Source organism: Diabrotica virgifera, chromosome 3 (genome assembly GCF_917563875.1).
Source record: "Diabrotica virgifera virgifera chromosome 3, PGI_DIABVI_V3a".
NCBI lineage: Eukaryota > Metazoa > Arthropoda > Insecta > Coleoptera > Chrysomelidae > Diabrotica > Diabrotica virgifera.
This window is the reverse complement of record NC_065445.1, coordinates 48085552-48106423: the sequence shown is the minus strand read 5'-3', so window position 1 is coordinate 48106423 and position 20872 is coordinate 48085552. Positions and strand designations below refer to the sequence as shown.

At 33.0% G+C, this 20872-nt stretch overlaps 1 protein-coding gene across 1 annotated transcript in view; it reads right to left on the bottom strand.

Annotated features, from left to right (window-relative positions):
• Positions 1-20872, bottom strand: part of LOC114325824 (uncharacterized) — a 95833-nt gene that overhangs the window by 7482 nt on the left and 67479 nt on the right. The window contains exons 15-18 of the mRNA XM_050646440.1: positions 16107-16240; positions 12376-12476; positions 3234-3442; positions 1933-2073 (exon numbers count right to left, since the gene is read on the bottom strand). Coding sequence (XP_050502397.1) covers positions 1933-2073; positions 3234-3442; positions 12376-12476; positions 16107-16240 — 585 coding nt within the window. The remainder of the gene's footprint in view (positions 1-1932; positions 2074-3233; positions 3443-12375; positions 12477-16106; positions 16241-20872) is intronic.

The following is a 20872-nucleotide window of genomic DNA, read 5'->3' as shown; positions in this document are numbered from 1 at the left end:
GAAAGGAAATTGAAAACTACTTTATATCTCCAAGACCTGGATCAGACACAAATATTTTATTATGATGGAAATCATATACAGTATTTCTCATGATCATCTTTCAGTGCGTCATAGTTTTTCGATTTCTTTCTAACGCATTAAATTGTATGTGACAGAAAAAAAGGCACGTCGGTGATTACATTTCGTCGGTGACATTTTTAAAACATTTATTCTAGTTCTTCTAGTTGTCGATAGATGGCGCCATAATAAAAAAGTATTTTTTTTTAATTAGATAATAATATTAAAAATATAATCTGTATAATTTATAAGACTATACAAATCAAAGAAAATACCATTTTATAAATGCAAGAAACACTTTTGATTTGTTTTTATTCCAAATTGAAAATAAAATGTGACAACTGTCAGATTTAACTAAAATGTCATGTTAGAATAAATGTCATAAATGTGTATTATCACGGACTTACCCTTTTTCCTATCATTTGTTACGCACTGAAAAATGATCATGAGAAATACTGTAGTAGTGTTTTCCCCTTTTGGGGAAATCTCGGTTGGCTAGAGATATTTTGTGTCTCCAAGAGATGTCCGTACCCATCCAGCGGTTTTTTTTTCTGAAGCAGCTCCTAACGAATAAAAGATGCTCTTTAAAGATAAAAGTATCAAGGAACTGATTTGTATCTTGTGTGCACATATGGATGAAGAGTTCCTTAATGGATAATATTTGTGAGGTTACAATGTAATTTATTCTATTTCTTGTATATTTTAAGAGATTTTTTAAATAAAGATAAGTGATAAATGAATAAAGAATCGTTTTTTTTTTTCATTAATTTAATTCTTTTTATGTCGATATTTGATCGAGTATTGCATCGATATCCTGTCAAAATCAATATCAATACGATATTTTTATAAGAGAGTATTGCCGATATCGATACACGATACGATACTTCATTGGCATAACCAATACAATACTCAATACTTAAAAAGTATTAATATTGTATCGTATCGTGAAGATGTACGTGTGCTTTGCACCTTAGAAACCAGCATGCCCAAAGGACGCTGGAGGTGTTTTTATTACAGTAAGTAATAAGTTATAACACACAAAAATAAAAATAATTATTGATAAATTACTTTTATTGGGAAATAAGCCACAATTTTACCAAAAAAATGATTTTATTAACGTTTCGAAGCCCAAATCGGGTTTCGTTGTCAAAATACAAAATACTACTAAAATAAACAAAAATGTTGTTGCTAAGTAAAAAAATTCTTCTAATAATTTATTTAATCTGACTCATTTATATTGGCAATTCAGACGTATATTATACATTTTAAAGTAGAAGACTTTAAAATGATATCGCCAATATTTATGAGTTGCGTTTCTGGGACGACTTTAGTAAAAAATAGTTCATTCGAACTTATTCGATTATATACACACACCGGCAAAATTAGCCGAACACCTTAAAAATGGGACATGTTTGATATCTCAGATTTCCTAAACCAGTTGTCCGATTTGAATGATTTTTTTAGTATGTTATAGCCTTATCATTTAAGAATATCGGTGTAATAATATTGTTACTAGACAGGTAAATTTCATTTTATACCGGGTGTTACAATCATAATGTGTTTTTTCCTTAAAGTTCAGAAAACTCTGTGGATTATTCTAGCCTATATAAAATATTGAAATTAAAACTCAATTGTAGCCATAGACTTTCTTAACATTTTCATAAAAATTCCACAAGAAAATAGCTTCAGAACAACAATAATTATTGATGTTCCGTGAAGAAAAAATTGTAAGTAAATTCACATTTCCAGAATAAGACCTCAAACCAAATTAAGAACTAATAAGAATCAGACTTAACTAACAATTTTAATAAAGTAAAATATATTTAAGGTCGCTAGAATAAAAAAAAACAAAAAAGCTTATAATATGATACTAACCGGACCATAATATTTCATGGTTTCTTCAAGATGATCCAAAGCGTGGCGATATAATCTTTTGTAATAACAGAGTGCTGATAGAAGATAATGAGTAAATCCTGGATGGGTATTTATTTCTTGAGCTAAAGCTAGTTCAGTCCACTAAAAATAAAAAGACATTTACTAATTATAGCTACTGCTTATTATGATTATGTACTACAATTACATATTATGATCAATGAAAAGTAGAAATCAAGAAGTATAAAATCTTCTGAACGAGGAGGGCATTGTACTATACCTCGCATAATAATTAAATCAACTGTCTTCAATTTAAACAAGTATTATCATTGCTATTAATTAGCAAGTCTTCTTCTTCATGTACGATGTCCTTTCAGAACGTTGGTTACCATCATAGCTATCCTAATTTTATTCACTGCCACCCTAAATAGCATGCTTGTATCAACACCATACCAATCTCGCAAGTTCTTCAACCATGAGGTTCTTCTTCGTCCTGGACCTCGTTTGCCTGCTATTTTTCCTTGCATAATATTTTGTAGCAACCTATATTTGGGACCTCTCATTACATGTCCGAAGTACTCCAGCTTTCTCTGCTTGATGCTTTTTATGATCTCAGTAGTCTTGCTGAGACGTTCTAGTATTGTGGAGTTTCGAATCTTCTCCACCCAGGAAACTTTTAAAATTCTTCTATAGAACCACATTTCGAAAGCCTCAAGGCGATTTAGATCGATTTTATTCACAGTCCAGGACTCGACACCATAAAGTAAGACCGAGAACACGTAGCAGCGAAGTAGGCGGATCCTCAATGCCAATTTTAGGTCTCTGTTACATAACACCTTGGACATCCTTCTAAAAGCGGCTCTAGCCTGCTCTATCCTAGATCTAATTTCGCCGTGACTTTCTGCGTTACAATTTAGTTGCTGTCCAATGTAAACGATTTTATCAACTTGCTCAAGTTTGGTATTATTTACATATATAGACGGTTTTATATGCTGCTGTTTACTTATTACGAGTATTTTGGTTTTCCTTATGTTCAGATCCAGACCTGCCTCCCTACAACTCTCAACGACACTATCAAGTAGTGTTTGCAGATCTTCTTGACTAGAAGCTAGGAGTACTGTATCGTCCGCATATCGCAAATTATTGATGACTTCACCGTTCACAAGTGTTCCTTCTTGTTTTTTGAAAGAGCTTTTCTGAAAATTCTTTCGGAGTAAACGTTGAAAAGCAGTGGTGACAAGAGGCATCCCTGCCGTACTCCTAATTATCAAGTAGGATTGTTAAAAAAGAAAATTGTTACGTACTGAATACAATCGTAATTTCAGCAATAGCATAGCTGTTCGAAAGAATACAGTTTTGGGACAAATTTCACTAGTCCATACTAAATCCTCATATTCTGAAAAATAATCCAAAGGTGCACTAAGATCGCTGTACTTTTTTGCCATACGCAATGTGTTATCCATGCCACCATAATTTTCAGTTTTTTGGTAAAACAAGTAGAAAATTGCCCAACCTAAAAAGTTTATTACTTATATTCTCCGTTAAGAGCGTAGGCGCAAAAATCCTGACCAATGCTTTTTGAATGAATTCATTTTTTTTTAATCTTGAGAAAACTAATGAATATTTTTGAAAAATTTAAACGCAGAATGAAAGATTACATTATTACCGAGGGCTGAGAGTCCCTTAGAATAAACAGAAAGTTTCGTTTGAATGAAATATTTGAAATTAAAAATTACACTAAATTTTCTCCTTTTTTTCACCCCTGTAACTTATTAAAATAAACATTACAGAAGTTTTCAGGGACTTTTGACCCTCGGTAATAATGTAATCTTTCATTCTGCTTTCAAATTTTTCAAAAATACTTATTAGTTATATCAGGATTCGAAAAAAAATGCATTTAAAAAGCATTGGATCGAAATTTTGTCCAATGCTGTTCAAAAAGATCTTAATGCAGAATCGCTAAGTTTATAAGTTAGTTAATTAAAATTACAATTTTATATAAATGTAAGAATAGAAGAATTCTTTGATAACAGGTTTCCAGTCAAAAAATGACCGTAAATGGTTTTAAATGAATATAATTAAGAGGCTACAGTAGCGATCAACAGGTAGCAACAAACGCGTTCCAAGATTGCGGCTCTAATTTTGAATATTTTGTCGAGATATTTGGCACACATATTCGTAATATAATAAAGAATGGTGGTACAGAGCCCAATTTCAGAAATATGTTAGTATGTGGAAATTACTCTATAACTAAATAAAATATTGAAAAAAGGAGCCTGTACCGCCATTAAGAAAGACAAAAAAATACACTTTCTTCAAATAAACTTTTTTATCACGTGCCTAGATTTTGTGTCACATTGGAACTACTACAAACCATTTTTTTTATAACAAGAAATCGAACGTCACTGACTTGGCAACATGTCGCGCCCATGTGTATAAAAATTATTGTTTTTGATAGTATAAACGTCACTGTCAGTGTCGAATTACCGACGCACTGTTGCCTCACTTTTGAAAGTTCGCAGAACTTTCGCAATCGTGGACCGCGTTTGTTGCTACCTGTTGATCGCTACTGTGTGCTCTTAATAGTAATTCACATTAAAAGGGAAATTCCTCTAGTTGCCTGTATACTGTATACCATAGTTAAAAACTGATGAAGAAGTAATAGACTTCCTTTTTAAATGGTGTATCAATTTTATTAAAAAATTTCTTTAAAATTATCCAAATTGGACTAATAAATACATACATCACAGAACGAACTTTTTCGATTGTATCTGATGATGGTCTGATACGACCGAAAACGTTCGTTCTGTGATGTATGTATTTACTAATCCAATTTGGATAATTTTTTTAAAGATTTTTTAAATAAAATTCATATACTCTTTACAAAGAAAAACAGCAAATCCTGTATAAAAGGTATATTTAAAATCCCTAAAAAGGGCTACATCACAAATACATAACTAATTTTCGACTGGTTTACCAGTCATCATCAGTGCTTACGTAAAGTTGATACATCCTAACCACCAAAATATAGTTTTACAAAAATATGAGGGTCAGAGCTCTATAAACATGGTTCGTTAAGGAAACATCAGTTTAAAATGCCAAATAAAGCATGGATGTTTTAAATATTCTCAAAATGCCCCAGGTAACATCTGAGCTGTAGTGTGACTTGATTACATGGTAATCAAGACCATGTTTACAGGGCTCTGACTCTCATATTTTTGTAAAACTATATTTTGGTGATTAGGATGTATCAACTTTACGTAAGCACTGATGATGACTGGTAAACCAGTCAAAAACTAGTTATGTATTTGTGATGTAGCCCTTTTTAGGGATTTTAAATATACCTTTTATACAGGATTTGCTGTTTTTGTATTACATGGTATCCAGCCAACTGCAGGAAAAACTTTTTCCTTGTGGATTTACAAAGAAAGTTTTTTACTTCTTCAGTAAGTTAACAGTAATTCATTTTTGAAAAAATCTCTTTTTATATCAAATTAGAGCTGATTTATTTCTAATATGATGATATAAGGTTGCCTGTGAAAAAATGGCCGCATATGAAGGTTGCCAGGTGTTAAAAACGCGAGCTATTAGAGATAAAGTGAAAGCAGTGATGTGGGAGGGAGGGGATGCGGCATACGGTGAAGTAGATGGGCTCGGTTTCACTCGCAAAAACGCTCCATCCAATATGGCGAAACAACTCTTTGGTAGTATATTCTGCTCTATATAAAATATATAATTATAAAATTATATTATATTATGGTAGGGGAGCCCAAGCGGGGATTTTTGCAGTTACTCGAGCGCGTCAGATTATCATATGGGGAGAAACGTGGTACCCTGCAGATGTACCTCTGCCATATATTGGCTCTTAACACAGGGGAGTTCGTTTAGGGGAGCCCGAAAAAAAAATATATCCTTAAAAATACTCGAAATTGTCAGATTAAGATAAGGTAAGTTAAGTACATGCAAAACAGTGTATATTTAAAAAATCTGACGATTTCAGCGGGGCGTAAGGGAATTGGTGAGTCACAAAATTTCACAAGGAAAAGGCGAATATTTCGAGAAATGAACGTCAGATCGAAAAAATAAAAACTACACGTTCAATATTTTTCAAAAATCTATCGATAGATACCAAACACGACCCCTCGCAGAGAGGGGTGGGGGGTAAATTTTAAATTTTAAATACAAATCCGGCGATATTTAGCAAAATAAACATCAGATCGAAAAACTGAAAAATACACTTATTTAATATTTTTGAAAAATATATCGAATGGTATCAAACGCGACCCCCCACGGAGGTGGGGTGGGGGGTTACTTTAAAATCTTAAATGGGAGCCCCCATTTTTTATTGCAGATTTGAATTCTCTGCATAAAAATAAGCAACTTTTATTCGGAACATTTTTTCGAATTATGGATAGATGGCGCTATATTCGGAAAAAACGATTAATGGAAATGGAAAATTAAATTAAAAAATGGCAAGCGCCCGCTAAAATGGAAAATTTTACTTAACTTTTTTTGGTTTTAGGACCTAATAATCACAACCCAATAGGTCCCCAAAGCGCTCGAGTGACTGCACATTTAGCATACTTTGCTCCCCTACCATTATATAAATATATGAATAAATAATAATTTTAATAACAAATTAATAACATATTCCATATATATATATATATATATATCAACCCAGAGAGGTTGAAGAGGGCGAAACACATTTCTAAGAACTGGTGTTTGGATCTTTGATTCTATTCGAAAAATTTTTCCCAACCCGAAATGGTGGATGTGTGAATTGTTCGTAAGGGGATTTTTCCACATTCTCTATTTCATCTGTTTGATTTTATATATATATATATATATATATATATATATATATATATATATATATATATATATATATATATATATAAAGTAGTTTGGTATTATTGACTGACAATATGTAGATACAAGTTTTTATTGAGGTTGCAGTCAGTGTAAGGGGCAGGATGAGAGAAACTCTTTGTTACAATCGAGCTTTCGCAAAATTTATTTGCTTCGTCAAGATTAGCTAAAATGAGTATATAATTATAAATACAATGAAATTAAAGATAAAAGAACATTGTATAAAAAAGCACAAAAACTTACAACGTGAGGTTAGTTCATTAATTTAACATTTCCACAAAACATAATTATATAAAAATATCCTTATTTTAATCGTTTCCAAATTTCAATGTTTTAATTTTTACAATTTCTAATGAAAAATTTTGATTTATTAATTTAGTTCTAAATTTGATTAATGCCAGAAAGACACTCAATTAATGTCAATAAGACATTAAATAGGTATCTGTTTATTTTATTTTAAGTTGTTAAAAACTAGTTTTTTGATTATTACTTACTAGCGCACTTTAAATTATGGAAGGTATAGATAGATATAAGTACATGTTTTGTTGATTATTGTTTTATTAATAAATTAAAGTGGCGTTAATTTTAAAAATTTAATTTTTGAAATTTTGTCAGGGAATTTACTATTCTTTAATTAGAATATCATTTATCGTAAGATAAAATATAATTATAGATGTTACTTAGTTTATTTATGTCTGTTCTTTTATTTACACATTGATATTTATTTATGCACACCATTTCTAAAAATTCTCTTTTATTTAGTTTATTTTCATGTTTTAATACCGTTGTTTCATCGAATTTGAATGCATGATTTTTGTTTATTGCATGATCTACTAATGCACATGTGTTTTTATTATTTCTAAGGTCGCTTTTGTGTGACGTTAGTCTACCTATTAAATTCCTGGATGTGTGTCCGATGTATGACTTATCGCAATTTTCGCATGGTATTTTGTAAACTACATTTATTAAAGCCACTTTAATTTATTAATAAAACAATAATCAACAAAACATGTACTTATATCTATCTATACCTTCCATAATTTAAAGTGCGCTAGTAAGTAATAATCAAAAAACTAGTTTTTAACAACTTAAAATAAAATAAACAGATACCTATTTAATGTCTTATTGACATTAATTGAGTGTCTTTCTGGCATTAATCAAATTTAGAACTAAATTAATAAATCAAAATTTTTCATTAGAAATTGTAAAAATTAAAACATTGAAATTTGGAAACGATTAAAATAAGGATATTTTTATATAATTATGTTTTGTGGAAATGTTAAATTAATGAACTAACCTCACGTTGTAAGTTTTTGTGCTTTTTTATACAATGTTCTTTTATCTTTAATTTCATTGTATTTATAATTATATACTCATTTTAGCTAATCTTGACGAAGCAAATAAATTTTGCGAAAGCTCGATTGTAACAAAGAGTTTCTCTCATCCTGCCCCTTACACTGACTGCAACCTCAATAAAAACTTGTATCTATATATATATATATATATATATATATATATATATATATATATATATATATATATATATATATATATATATATAATTGGTTTAAAACGTCCTCCAACGTCTTCCGATGCCCAATCTCTATCTTCCCAAAGGTCTTCGTCTAAACCTCTCTCTCGGATCTCTCTGTCTATTCCTTCTCTCCAGCTCTTTCTGGGTCGGCCTCTTTTTCTTTTTCCATTTGGTGACCAATCTAGAATCTGTTTGGGCAGACGGTGTTCTGGCATTCTCTGCACATGTCCATACCACTTTAATTGTTGTACTCTTATATCTTCGACAATCGTATGTGTGACTCCCATAATCTCTCGTATACGTTGGTTATTAACTCTTTCGAGTTTTGATTTTCCTGCGGCACGTCTCCAGTAATCCATCTCCGTGGCTTGTAGTGTTCTTTCAGTAGTTGTCTTTAATTGCCACACGTCACTTCCATACATTACTATGCTCTTTATAATAGTGTTGTATATTCGATGTTTATTTTTTTTGGATATATGTCGATCCCAAATAATACTATTTAGTTGCGATATGGCCCTTCTACCTTGAATGTTTCGTTTTTTTATAGCCTGATCTGATTTGCCGTCGTCCGTGATTTCTACTCCTAAATAAGAATATTTATTGTTGTACTTAATGTGTTGTCCGTCATTTAAAATTAGACTCTGCTCGTTGCCACCGATGTTCATGTACATTGTTTTATCTATGTTAACTTCTAATCCCCATTTTTTGTATTCTTCGATTAATTTTCGAGTCATGTATTCCAGATCGTCATATTCGTTAGCAATCACAATTTGATCATCAGCAAAACATAGAGTGTACAGGTTGTTATTATTTAATTGTATACCCATGCCGCTGCATTTCCGCTTCCAAAGTTTCAATGCTTGTTCCAGATATATTTTGAAAAGTGTCGGCGATAGGCAGCATCCCTGCTTCAGTCCTTTGTCTACTACGAAACCTTTGGAAACATTCGTTCCTATTTTAACTTTGGCGTTGGCGTTATCATATAGTTTTTCCACTGCTGTTATGAGATTTGAGTTGATGTTCGTTTGTCTTAGAGTGTTCCATAACTTATTTTGGGGGATGCTATCGTAGGCCTTTTTTAGATCAACAAACAAAAAGTGGACTTCTTGATTTACGGCAACCTTTTTTTCTATAAGTTGAGTGATACAAAAAAGGTGGTCTATGGTCGATCTACCAGCTCTAAAACCTGCCTGTTCTTCTGCCTCCATATCAGTATATTCTCTTTCTATTCTATTTTTGATCATTTTCCCATAGATTTTACTAATGGTACTAGTAACTGCTATTCCACGGTAATTATCGCAATTTTGTTTGTTTCCTTTTTTATGTAAAGTTGAAATGGTAGAGGTTTTAAATTCGGCTGGAACCTCTACTTTGTTTATGCAGTTTTGAAAGAGTATTGTCAGGTGCTCATATAGTTTTTCAGTTCCATTTTTTATTAGTTCTGAGGGTATATTGCCAGGTCCGGGTGCTTTTTTGTTTTTGAGTGAAGTACAAATATCCTTTACTTCCTTTTTCGTGATTCTTATAGGAGATGCTTCAACGCGTATGTTTTGGTTATTATCTTTTATTTTGAATTCTACTCGATCTTCTTGTAACAGTTTACTGAAGTACATGTCCCATGCTTCTAACGAAATTGGTGAGATTAAATCTTTTTTCTTGTCGTTGGTCCTAAGAGATTTAATAAGTTTCCAGCTTTGTGTACTTCTGGTTCCTCCTATGTACGTATTTATTTTTTGACAGTTTTGATCCCAGGATTCATTTTTTTTCTGTCTTATCATTTGTCTCACCTTAGCTTGTTGGTTTTTGTAATTAGACCAATTGGTATCTGTTTTTGCACTTAAATATTGTTCATACTTTTGTTTCTTTTGTTTTATCGCTGTGTCTATTTCTTCATCCCACCAGTATGGAGTATTTTTGTTTTTCTTTTCGTAATATCCAAGGGCTTCTTTTGCTGCAGAGTGAATACTTTCTTTAATGTAATTGTAGTGGTCCTCGATGTTATTGAAAGTTATGTTTTTAAGTTTCTCGTTTAGTCTGTTTTGATACAATATTTTTACACTATCTTGTTCTAGGCTTATAAGATTATATCTTACGTCATCTGCCATCTCTGAGCGAACTACTGGTTGTTCCTTCTGGCATCTTCTTGAAAACATTATTTTTGCTTTTAAGAAATGGTGATCGCTTCCACAAACTGCACCTCTATAAGCTCTTACGTCGTAGATTTTAAGATTTGATCTTTGGCGTACAATCAAGTAATCTATTATAGATTTTAGATTCCTTGTTCTCTGTCCCCAGGTGTATTTATGTACTTCTCGATGTTGATAGAATCCATTTGTAATACGGAGCTGGTTCTGTTCGCATATTGTGATGAGTCTGGTCCCATTGTCATTTGTTATGTTTTCTCCGTAAGGACCAATTATTTTATTGTTTTGTTTTTTTCCGACCCTGCCATTAAAATCTCCAAGTAAGATTAATTCCCTCGTATTTCCTATCGATGTTATTTCTCGGTTTAGTTTCTCGTAGAATTCTTCTTTCTTGTTAACCAATGCATCTTCGTTAACTGCATATACACCTATTATCGTTAGTTTATGACCATGTATATTGAGGTTTATTTTAATTAGTCTTTCATCTATGGCTTCCCAAGTGGTGATATACCTTCTTAGGCTTTTACGAATAATTATTGAGACACCTTGTTGTGCTCTTTTTTCTTTTGATATGCCGCTATAGAAATGGTCGTAATGCCCTAAGTTTTCTGACCCTGTACCTTTTTTCTTGGTTTCTGTTAACACCACTATGTCCATATTGAGCTTCTTTGTTTCATACATTACTTCATTGAGTTTTGTAGAGAGACCCTGTACGTTCCATGTTCCTATATTCTTGATCCATTTTCGTAGCTTAAGTCGTCGTGTTTTATTCCATCCGTTCCGAGGCTGTAGATTTGGCTTTTTAACATTTATACATTTTTCTGAGTATTGAGGAGTTAGCCCAATGCCTCAACCCCCAACCTGGAGGACCGGGTGATTTGTTGTCAAGGTTTTCTTCCTCTAGCCTTTGATGGTTCAGCATCTAACTACAAGGCAGCAGCTTCGCCTGTACCCTAGGCAGGGGCCCTTACAGGGTGCTATCATCCGGGCCAGATGAACCCTGGTTTTTTTACGAGGTTGTTACTCCTCCCCCTTCCTCCTTTATCCGGGCTTGGGACCGGCAACATAACAGCTAAACTACTCAATTCGCCCAGCCGTCATGCAGGCGGAGTTACATATTCCATATATAACGTATAAAAACCTGCCCGTCGCCATATTGGATGTAGTACAAAAGTGTCAAATCAAGTGGTCCCATTTAGGAATTACAAAATCATCCCTTATGTCGTATCCCCTCTCTCCCATATCACTGAGTGAAAGAAAGCTAACGAGAAACGTCACCGGTTTGACAAAGTTGACAATGTTTAATGGCGAATGCGAGTTGTTCCAGTGCGTCAAACCAGTGGCGTTGCGCGCTAGCTTTCTTTTATTTTATCTCCGATAGAGTCCTTTTCATGAGCATTTTTCAGTGCCTCACAGTTTTTCGATTTCTTTCTAACGCAATAAATTGTATGTGACAGAAAAAAAGCACGTCTGTGATTACAGACATTTATAACATTTATTCTAGTTATTCTAGTTGTCGATAGATGGCGCTATAATCGAAAAAAAATTATTTACGAATTATATAATATGTATATCTACGAATATAATCTGTACAATTTATAAGACTATACAAACCAAAGAAAATACCATTTTATAAATGCAATAAACACAATTGATTTGTTTTTATGCCAAATTGCAAATAAAATGTGACAACTGTAAGATTGAACTAAAATGTCATGTTAGAATGAATGTCATAAACGTGTATTAATATCACGGACTTACCTTTTTTCTATCATTTGTGACGCACTGAAAAATGCTCATGAAAAGGACTCTACCTCTCGTTTTTAACCACGTTAATTAACTAACTTTGAACGTAGTGATTCTGCAGTGGGATCTCGTACAACTAAAGAGAAATACCTTCACACCATTCAGGGTTGTCTGTCACTACATTTAGGAAACAGGTTTCCGCATCTTCTTTGTGTCCTTTATTGCTCAGAAGAGCTGCAAGTACTATTAAACTATAAAAATATGTTACTGTAAAAAATTAAAAATGTACAAACACATAAAATGTTTTTTTCTACGGCCGTGCTAAAACTGCCACTTTCCCGTAAGCATTCGGTTTCCGAAAGTTGCACTTTCCCTCACCAGTACAGGAAATTAAATTTTCCCGCACTGGTACGGGAAAGTAGAATACCTTGTAATATTGCTTTATTAAACGCTTTATTTAGTTCAATAGATTGCGTCAAATCTTTGGATGTTTATTTGACTACCTTTTCTTCCACGCAAATGAATGAAAATTTGCAGACATATGCATTCGCGGTGACAATACACGAATAGACAACAAAAAATTTTTGTTTATGTTTATTAATTGTTTAAATAAAAAAAACGATTTTAATGGAAAAAGGCCTAAATTCTCTTGTTTTTTACAATGTAGAAACTTGAAACTTTTACGGATGGTAGCTAATGATATAACCTATACATAATTTCACTTTTTACGTTAATTGTTTACGTTATGCGTCATAAATAAACAATAAAGTTTTAAATTTTGAACACTCATATATTTGTTTATACAGTACGATGCAAGTGAAAGGAATAAATTCGTTATTTCGTAAAAAGGCGACTTGAACCCTGGAATGCTACCTGGGGTACACTTGTACCCCAACCTTGTTTGTAAGTTACACCAATTTGCAGTAGTAGGTGTAGAAAATATGAAAATAAACTTGTGAATAATAATATAATAAAATATTTTTGTATACAAAATAAATTCTTAGCATGTTATCTTAAGATTGTTAAACGCTTTTATTTAGTTCAATAGATTGCGTCAAATCTTTGGCTGTTAATTTGACTACCTTTTCTTCCATGCAAATGAATGAAAATTTGCAGACATATGCATTCGCGGGAACAATACACGAATCGACAGCAAAAAAATTTTGTTTATGTTTATGAATCGTTTAAAAAAAAACAATTTTAATGGAAAAAGGCCTAAATTCTCTTGTTTTTTACAATGTAGAAATTTGAAACTTTTACGGATTGTAGCTAATGATATAACCTATACATAATTTCACTTTTTACGTTAATTGTTTACGTTATGCGTCATAAATAAACAATAGAGTTTTAAATTTTGAACACTTATATATTTGTTTATACAGTACGATGCAAATGAAAGGAATAAATTCGTTATTTCGTAAAAAGGCGACTTTAAGGAAAAATCCCGAAAGAGGTCGATTTTTATTTTTAAATTACGATATTTTGGAATATATGTCATACTAGTGACGTCAACCATCTGGGCGCGATGACGTAATCGATGATTTTTTTAAATGAGAATAGGGGATATGCGATAGCTCATTTGAAAGATCATTCAATTCTTTATTCAGTAATATAAAAATTTATATAATTATTTGTACAGGGTGTCCAAAAATAATTTTTTAATTAAATTATTTGACAAAAAAGAAGAATGTATGTAATTTATTTAACTCAGAATACATTTTACAGTTGCCCGTAAAGAGAAAAAAATGTGTATTTCAGAAATAAACATTGCTTTTCGATTAAATTAAATATTCAAGCCAGCTCCCGCCAGCCACCTGCCTCTTGGAAGCTTTAACATTCAATTTAAGCGAAAAGCAATGATTATTTGTGATATAAACAGTTTTGTCTGGTTTCTGACAGCAGTAAAATGTATTTTAATTTAAATTTAATAAGTTACACACATTCTTCTTTTTTTAAACGCTTTTCTTTAGTTCAATAGTTTGCGTCAAATCTTTAGAGGCTAATTTGCCTGCTTTTTCTTCAATGCAAATGAATGAAAATTTGCAGACATATGCATTCGCGGGAACAATACACGAATAGTCAATAAAAAAATTTGTTTATGTTTAATAATTGTTTAAATAAAAAAACGATTTTAATGGAAAATGCTTAAATTCTCTTGTTTTTTACAATGTAGAAATTTGAAATTTTTACGGATTGTAGCTAATGATATGAACTATACATAATTTTACTTTTTACGTTAATTGTTTACGTTATGCTTCACAAATAAACACTGAAGTTTCAAATTTTTTGCCGATTCCGACTACTTTTTATGTTTCTACATCATATGTTTTATACATATTTTAATAAACATGACGATATATTTTAATGTTTGAAAAGTGTAAGACTAAAAAGTAAAAAATAAAAAATATGAAAAAAAATTTTTTAGGAAACGCTTTTCTTTAGTTCCGAGTGACTAAAATTAAAAATATTAAAAAATCAACTAAAAAGCAATAAATAAAAAAAATTGAAAATATCCAACACATTCGTTAAAGAAAAGCGTGGGGCGAAAACCGTTTATTCGATGAAGACGCGCCACGCTTTTCTTTGACGAATGTGTTAGATTTTTTCAATTTTTTTTATTTTTTGCTTTTTAGTTGATTTTTTAATATTTTTAATTTTAGTCACTCGGAACTAAAGAAAAGCGTTTCCTAAAAAATGTTTTTTCTTTTTTTTTATAATATATTATGATACATGCAATAAACTAGTATTTAGATATTATTTACTAATTTATTTCAAATTTAAATTGTGTTCGTGTTTTAATGAAATTAACGCGATTATTTCATTCATAGGAGATTCTGACCAATAGAAAGCTACAAAAATAAAAATTAAACTGATTATTTTTTCATGATTTTAACTTCCAATCGTATAGTAAGATATTTGATCACGTGTTTAATTCTGTCCAATCAGATTAAAATTATACTGAGAATTATCTACTGTAGAAAACTACCGATATAATTTTTTTAAGTAGATTGTTTCTGTTTAATGGCAACCAGTTTCCTAGTTTTGACAACTGTCACATTTAAGAAAATATCCATAATATACGTATTAAAAAATAATCTAACGAATATCACACGACAGTAAGAATAAATAAGAAAATAATGCAGAGAGCCCTGCGGGCTCTCGTGTCTATCGCATTATTTTCAATTTATTCTCACTCTCTTGTGATATTATACCCGATAATCTTTGATAATTTCCCGTCGTCAAGTATATTATGTCAGATGCCCTTCGTTGCTATGAAAAAATACATTCAGTGACATTAATGACAATTAATGTTTTAAAAATTATAAAAGTGATGACTTTCAACCGTCAAATATTTATAACAACTGTATGTTTAATTGTAATAATTTGTACTTACATAAATAAATTACAATAAAATTTTGGTTTTGAACAGTTTTATTTATGAAATAATCGCAACAAATTGCACTCGATCTCTAAAATTAATATAGAATTTTAGAGCTCTTGTGCAATTACTATTGACAAATCGTTGGAATAAAATAATTTTGACATAATATTCGAAAGTCAAATCAGTAGACAGTAACAATGGTTTTGAATCGTCGTCATGGAAACCAACAGCGTCGTCATGGTAACTAATTTTATTGAAAGTTTGGTTTTGACAACCATGTTAAAGAACGTATTAATTTGTGTATTTTCCCTCCTAAAAAATTGATATAACTCTATTTGTTGTGGCTTTTTTCCAAAGGTACGGCCGTAGAAAAAATATTGTTACCTACTGCAAAAAGTTTCTTTCACGCACTCGCCTGCACTCACGCGTCGTTCGGGTCAACGGCAGTCTCGTGCGGGAAAGTATCACTTTCCGCACTAATTAGGAAAATAACTATTACCCATATTTGTGCTGTTGTTGCTGTAACAAGCATTCTTTCATACACTCGTAAGCTTTGTCATCTTCCTTTTTTTCTAAAAGATATATTCCGTAGTCAAACCAATAACAGGCATTCTGTGAATCATTACAAATTCTCTGCAAAACAGTGTATCATATGACTTTCAAAAATTAGTTAAAATCTTTTATAAAAGGTAAGTATATTTAATTTAAAAAATTCCTTTCGGGCTACATGACAGAACGTTTTCGAACTAAATCGTTCATCATCAATATTGCTAACATAATTTACATGCTTAAGCCACCAAAATATTATGGTGGTGAAAACCCTTTAAATATTATACAGTTGTAGAAAATTTACACGTTTAGGTAGGTATATGAAATTAATTGTGATGTATAAAATATTCCTAGATTTTACATCAAGCAACACAGGACTTCCCACAACACGTAGCTTGCTAGTCCTGAGAGACCATTACAATTTACCAAAATTGTACACTCATACCTCCACAACCGAACTGTCAGAGTGAAAATAAGTGATCAAAAGTCCACCCCCTTCACTCCACAAGCTGGAGTCCCCCAGGGTTCAGTCCTAGCACCGCTGTTGTACATCATCTACAACAGCGATATCACTAACCAAAATATCCCAGGCACTCGGCTGTTTCTCTATGCAGACGACACGGCTCTGCTCACAACAACCTCTCGATACAACCCAAGACTCCTCTTCAGAAGAGCCCAGGCTCTGTTGGACGGTGTCGGTGAATGGTGTTGTAAGTGGAGAGTCACGCTGAACGCGAACAAAACAACAACAATTGTGTTTCGCGCCCCTTCTGTGTCACATAGAATCATAATTAATGAAGACGACCAATATCCTCTGAGACTTTTGGGAGAAAGGCTTGTTGTTAGTCCGACTGCGAACTATTTAGGAGTTCTGTTCACCAGGACTTTTAACTGGAACGCAGATCTAAAGGCAACTTTATATAGGGTAAGGAACAGGGCCAGACTTCTCAACTCTCTCTCTGGACGAATTGGCAAGACACACAAGAAGACTCTCATTCACACGTACAAGACATTTATTCGACCCGTCATGGAGTACAAATCTTGCCTCTACTCTCTTTGCGCTAGAGCAAAACAAGAGTGGTTGTTGAGCGCTGAACGTAGAATCTTGCGTAGATGTAACTATGAGCACTGGCGATATCCCTCAAACGAAATCCATAACATCTCGAACATCCCCAAAATCACCGAGAGAATAAACTCTCTGAACAGGAACTTCACAATCAAAGTAATCAACGGCCCCCTCTCCGACACACAAGAATCTCTCAAATGTTCCTGTTCATCTTCCGGCCACGTACTCCACCGAAAGCCCAAACGCAAAAAGATTCATTTACCGTCCGCTCTAATGCAAACATGCATTGACGAACTCCCGGTGGAGTACGAAAACATCCTCGAGGCTACCCCGTTAGCCTTCCGTACCCACCTTTAACATCTCCTCTTCCCTACCCCGAACAGGGAGAAGTTGGTTTTTTGCGGTTTCCCAACTTCATTGCACAATTATACCTGTTCGTCCCAAGAAAATAGCCGCAACTATTTTCTCCACTCGAACGCACACTGTCCACGCTGCGCTCAAAGCCACCTCCTGACCGCCGACGAGGGACGCAGGTTCGCCTGTCGTTGTACAATGGTTTCTAGGGAGACTGGTCGAGAGCAAAGCACGGACAGTACACGTAAATGTCTATGGAACCAACAACAATCCATCAAACTTTCTTTTCTGTTGACTTCTTAGCCTTCTGGACACCACCGTCCGGCATAACCCAGGATCCAAAAACACCAGGACACGGCGCTTGCCCCAGTGTGTTTTTCGGACTGTTTGCTTTTGCTGCCAACACTATACATTCACTACAAACCCTGAAGAGGACAAAATCCTAAACGGGGACAATCATTGATCGCATTTCCACATAGCATTATATCTATACACGCAAATCAAACAATGATAGTAGTAGTCCTGAGAGCAAAACCTCATATTACGGACTCTAAATAGCAATTATTGTTGACGGATATGGGAACAAAATGACTGATAGCAATAACATTAAATTTGATGATTGCCTGCTCGTTTTTGTACATATTTTAGGAAATATATAAGTGACGTTTACTGCTTTTCCCTCTACGGTGTATCTAATGTGTCTATTGTCATATGGCCTGAGCAGCTCTCCTCTTCAGACTCACATATTTTCACCAAACTACAATAATTCTTTTGCCGTTATGGCTTGCAAATTGTAGAAGCCTCGGAGGCGTAACCAGAGAAGTATCCCATTGTTTTCAATCTGGTACGATGTAGAGTAACATTTTTGGTTTTGTTTTATGTGCTATTAGATTGAAAACTTAGTCTTTTGCTAGCAGTTGCCGCTAGGGCATCCCTGCCTTTTCGATCGTTGCAATTCGTGACTGCACGCCGGGGTTTGTTTTGGTTAGATCAGAGAGAGCAGCATATGTGCCTCCCGATGAGAGGCCATTAAGTTTCGAAACCGGTAAAGGTGCTTGCAGCACTCTCTGATTGAACTAGAATGTGATGAGGCTGTAGTTTCGTGTTGCAACGAAATTGAAAGTTATTCTTTTTTGATTTAGATGTTTACTCTGATTTGAGTACGAAGGGAACCATTCTCATTGGAACTTTACCGCGCTGAGCAGATGGGACGTGAATTATAAATTGTAAAATTCCCTTATCTTCTTGAGTCTCAGCATCCGTTATGGCTTGCAAATTGTAGAAACCTGGGAGGTGTAACCAGAGAAGGTTCCCATTGTTTTCAATCTGGTAGGATGTAGAGTAACATTTTTAATGTTGTTTTATGTGCTATTTGATTGAAAGCTTAGTCTTTTACTAGCAGTTGCCGCTAGGGCATCCCTGCCTTTTCGTTCGTTGCAATTCGTGACTGCACGCCGGGGTTTGTCCTAGTTGGGTCAGAGAGGGCAGCATATGTGCCTCCTGATGAGAGACTAATAAGTTTCGAAACCGGTAGAGGTGCTTGCAGAGCTCTCTGATTGAACTAGAATATGATGCGGCTGTAGTTTCGTGTTGTAACGAAATTGAAAATGGTTATTCATTTTTTATTTACAATTCTTTCCCTGGTGAGGTCACTTTTGAATATATCCTTCAAAGATATATTTTCAAATCAAATAGAAGAAAAACTGGTGTTACAACCGCAGTTAAAAAAACTACAATGCTGAAATGGAGCTAGACAGGCCCTGGAACCTGGACTGTCCATGCTGCCAAATTCCGAAATGGAAGATGGACCAAGAAAATTGTAGAATAAAGATCTAGACATGATGCTTATCGTATTGAAGAACCTCCTTCAGCAAGAATAAAATTATTTACAGAAGGCTTATGTTCATTCATGGACTCAAAATGACTATTGGTGATGATAATAATGATTTATTTAGGATTTTTTTATTTGACTGCAATTAATTGTGATTATATTCCTTTACATATAGACCAGTAAGGATCTGTTTTTAGGTGGATGTGAGAGGTAGCATTCAGATTTTTGCGGATAAAGTTAGGTGATAACTTCGTTAATAATTAATAGATTTATGCTCCTTCTCAAATATGCCCGGAACATTAATAAAAAAAAATAAAATATTTAAAAATTTCAAAAAATTTCGTTCTTTTTTCTACTTTTTTGCTTATAACTTTAAAACGATTCATTTTGGAACAAAGTCGTACAGGAATAAAACAAAGATAATTAAATTTTCTATCAGATGCGATTGGTTAAAAATGTCTTAATTTATCACCCTTGCTGCAAAATAGCAATAAATATAAAATAAGGGGGCAAAATAAGCCTGTCCTAATTCAATGATTTTCCATCACTTAGGTTACACTTGGAACCTTCCTAATTCGCTTAGAAAATTTTTGTAATGTGCTAAAATCGTACACCAAATTTTATTAAAATTGACTTACTAGATTCTGAATAATAACTTTGCAATCTAAACTTTTTTTAAAAAATTAAAATTTTTTAAAATCTTGCACAACAAAAACAAGAACATACAAAGATTTGTCAATTTTTTTACATATAAAGAAGCACTCCACCTATCTAATCCACTTTACATAATTGAAATCGGATTGTTTAAGGAGCCTCAGCAATGTTTTTAAGTTATAAACAATTTTTTGGCTTATAAACAAATTAGTCCTTTGGCCAGGAGGGGGTGCTACGGGCTTCTTTATTTAGATGGACTTACCCAAGATTTTTATGTATTTTTCGACCCGTAGAACACGATTTTTTTGGGTAACAGTTGATCTGGATGTCGATAAGATTGTTATAAACAAAGAACTTGAGGAATTACATAACATCGATTTTTCGCAAAATAAAATATGTTTTTGTATTTCTTGGGCAATTCTAAGCAAAAAATGTTCTTACAAGTTTTTTCGTAGGATGCATAGTTTTCGAGATAAACGCAGTGGAACTTTCAAAAATTCGAAAAATTGCAATTTTTGAACGCGAATAACTTTTGATTAAAAAATAAAATAGCAATTCTGCTGACAGCATTTGAAAGTTTAAGTCAAATTATACCGGTTTTAATTATTTGCATTGCTAAAAATTAATTTTTTTATTATTAAACAAAGCTATTTGCTTATAAGCCAAAAAATTGTTTATAAGTTTAAAACATTGCTGAGGCCCCTTAAATAATCCAATTTTAATTCTGTAAAGTGTGTTAGATAGATAGAGGACCTCTTTATATGTAAAAAAAATTAGACAACTTCTAAATGGTCTACTTTTTGTTCAGAAA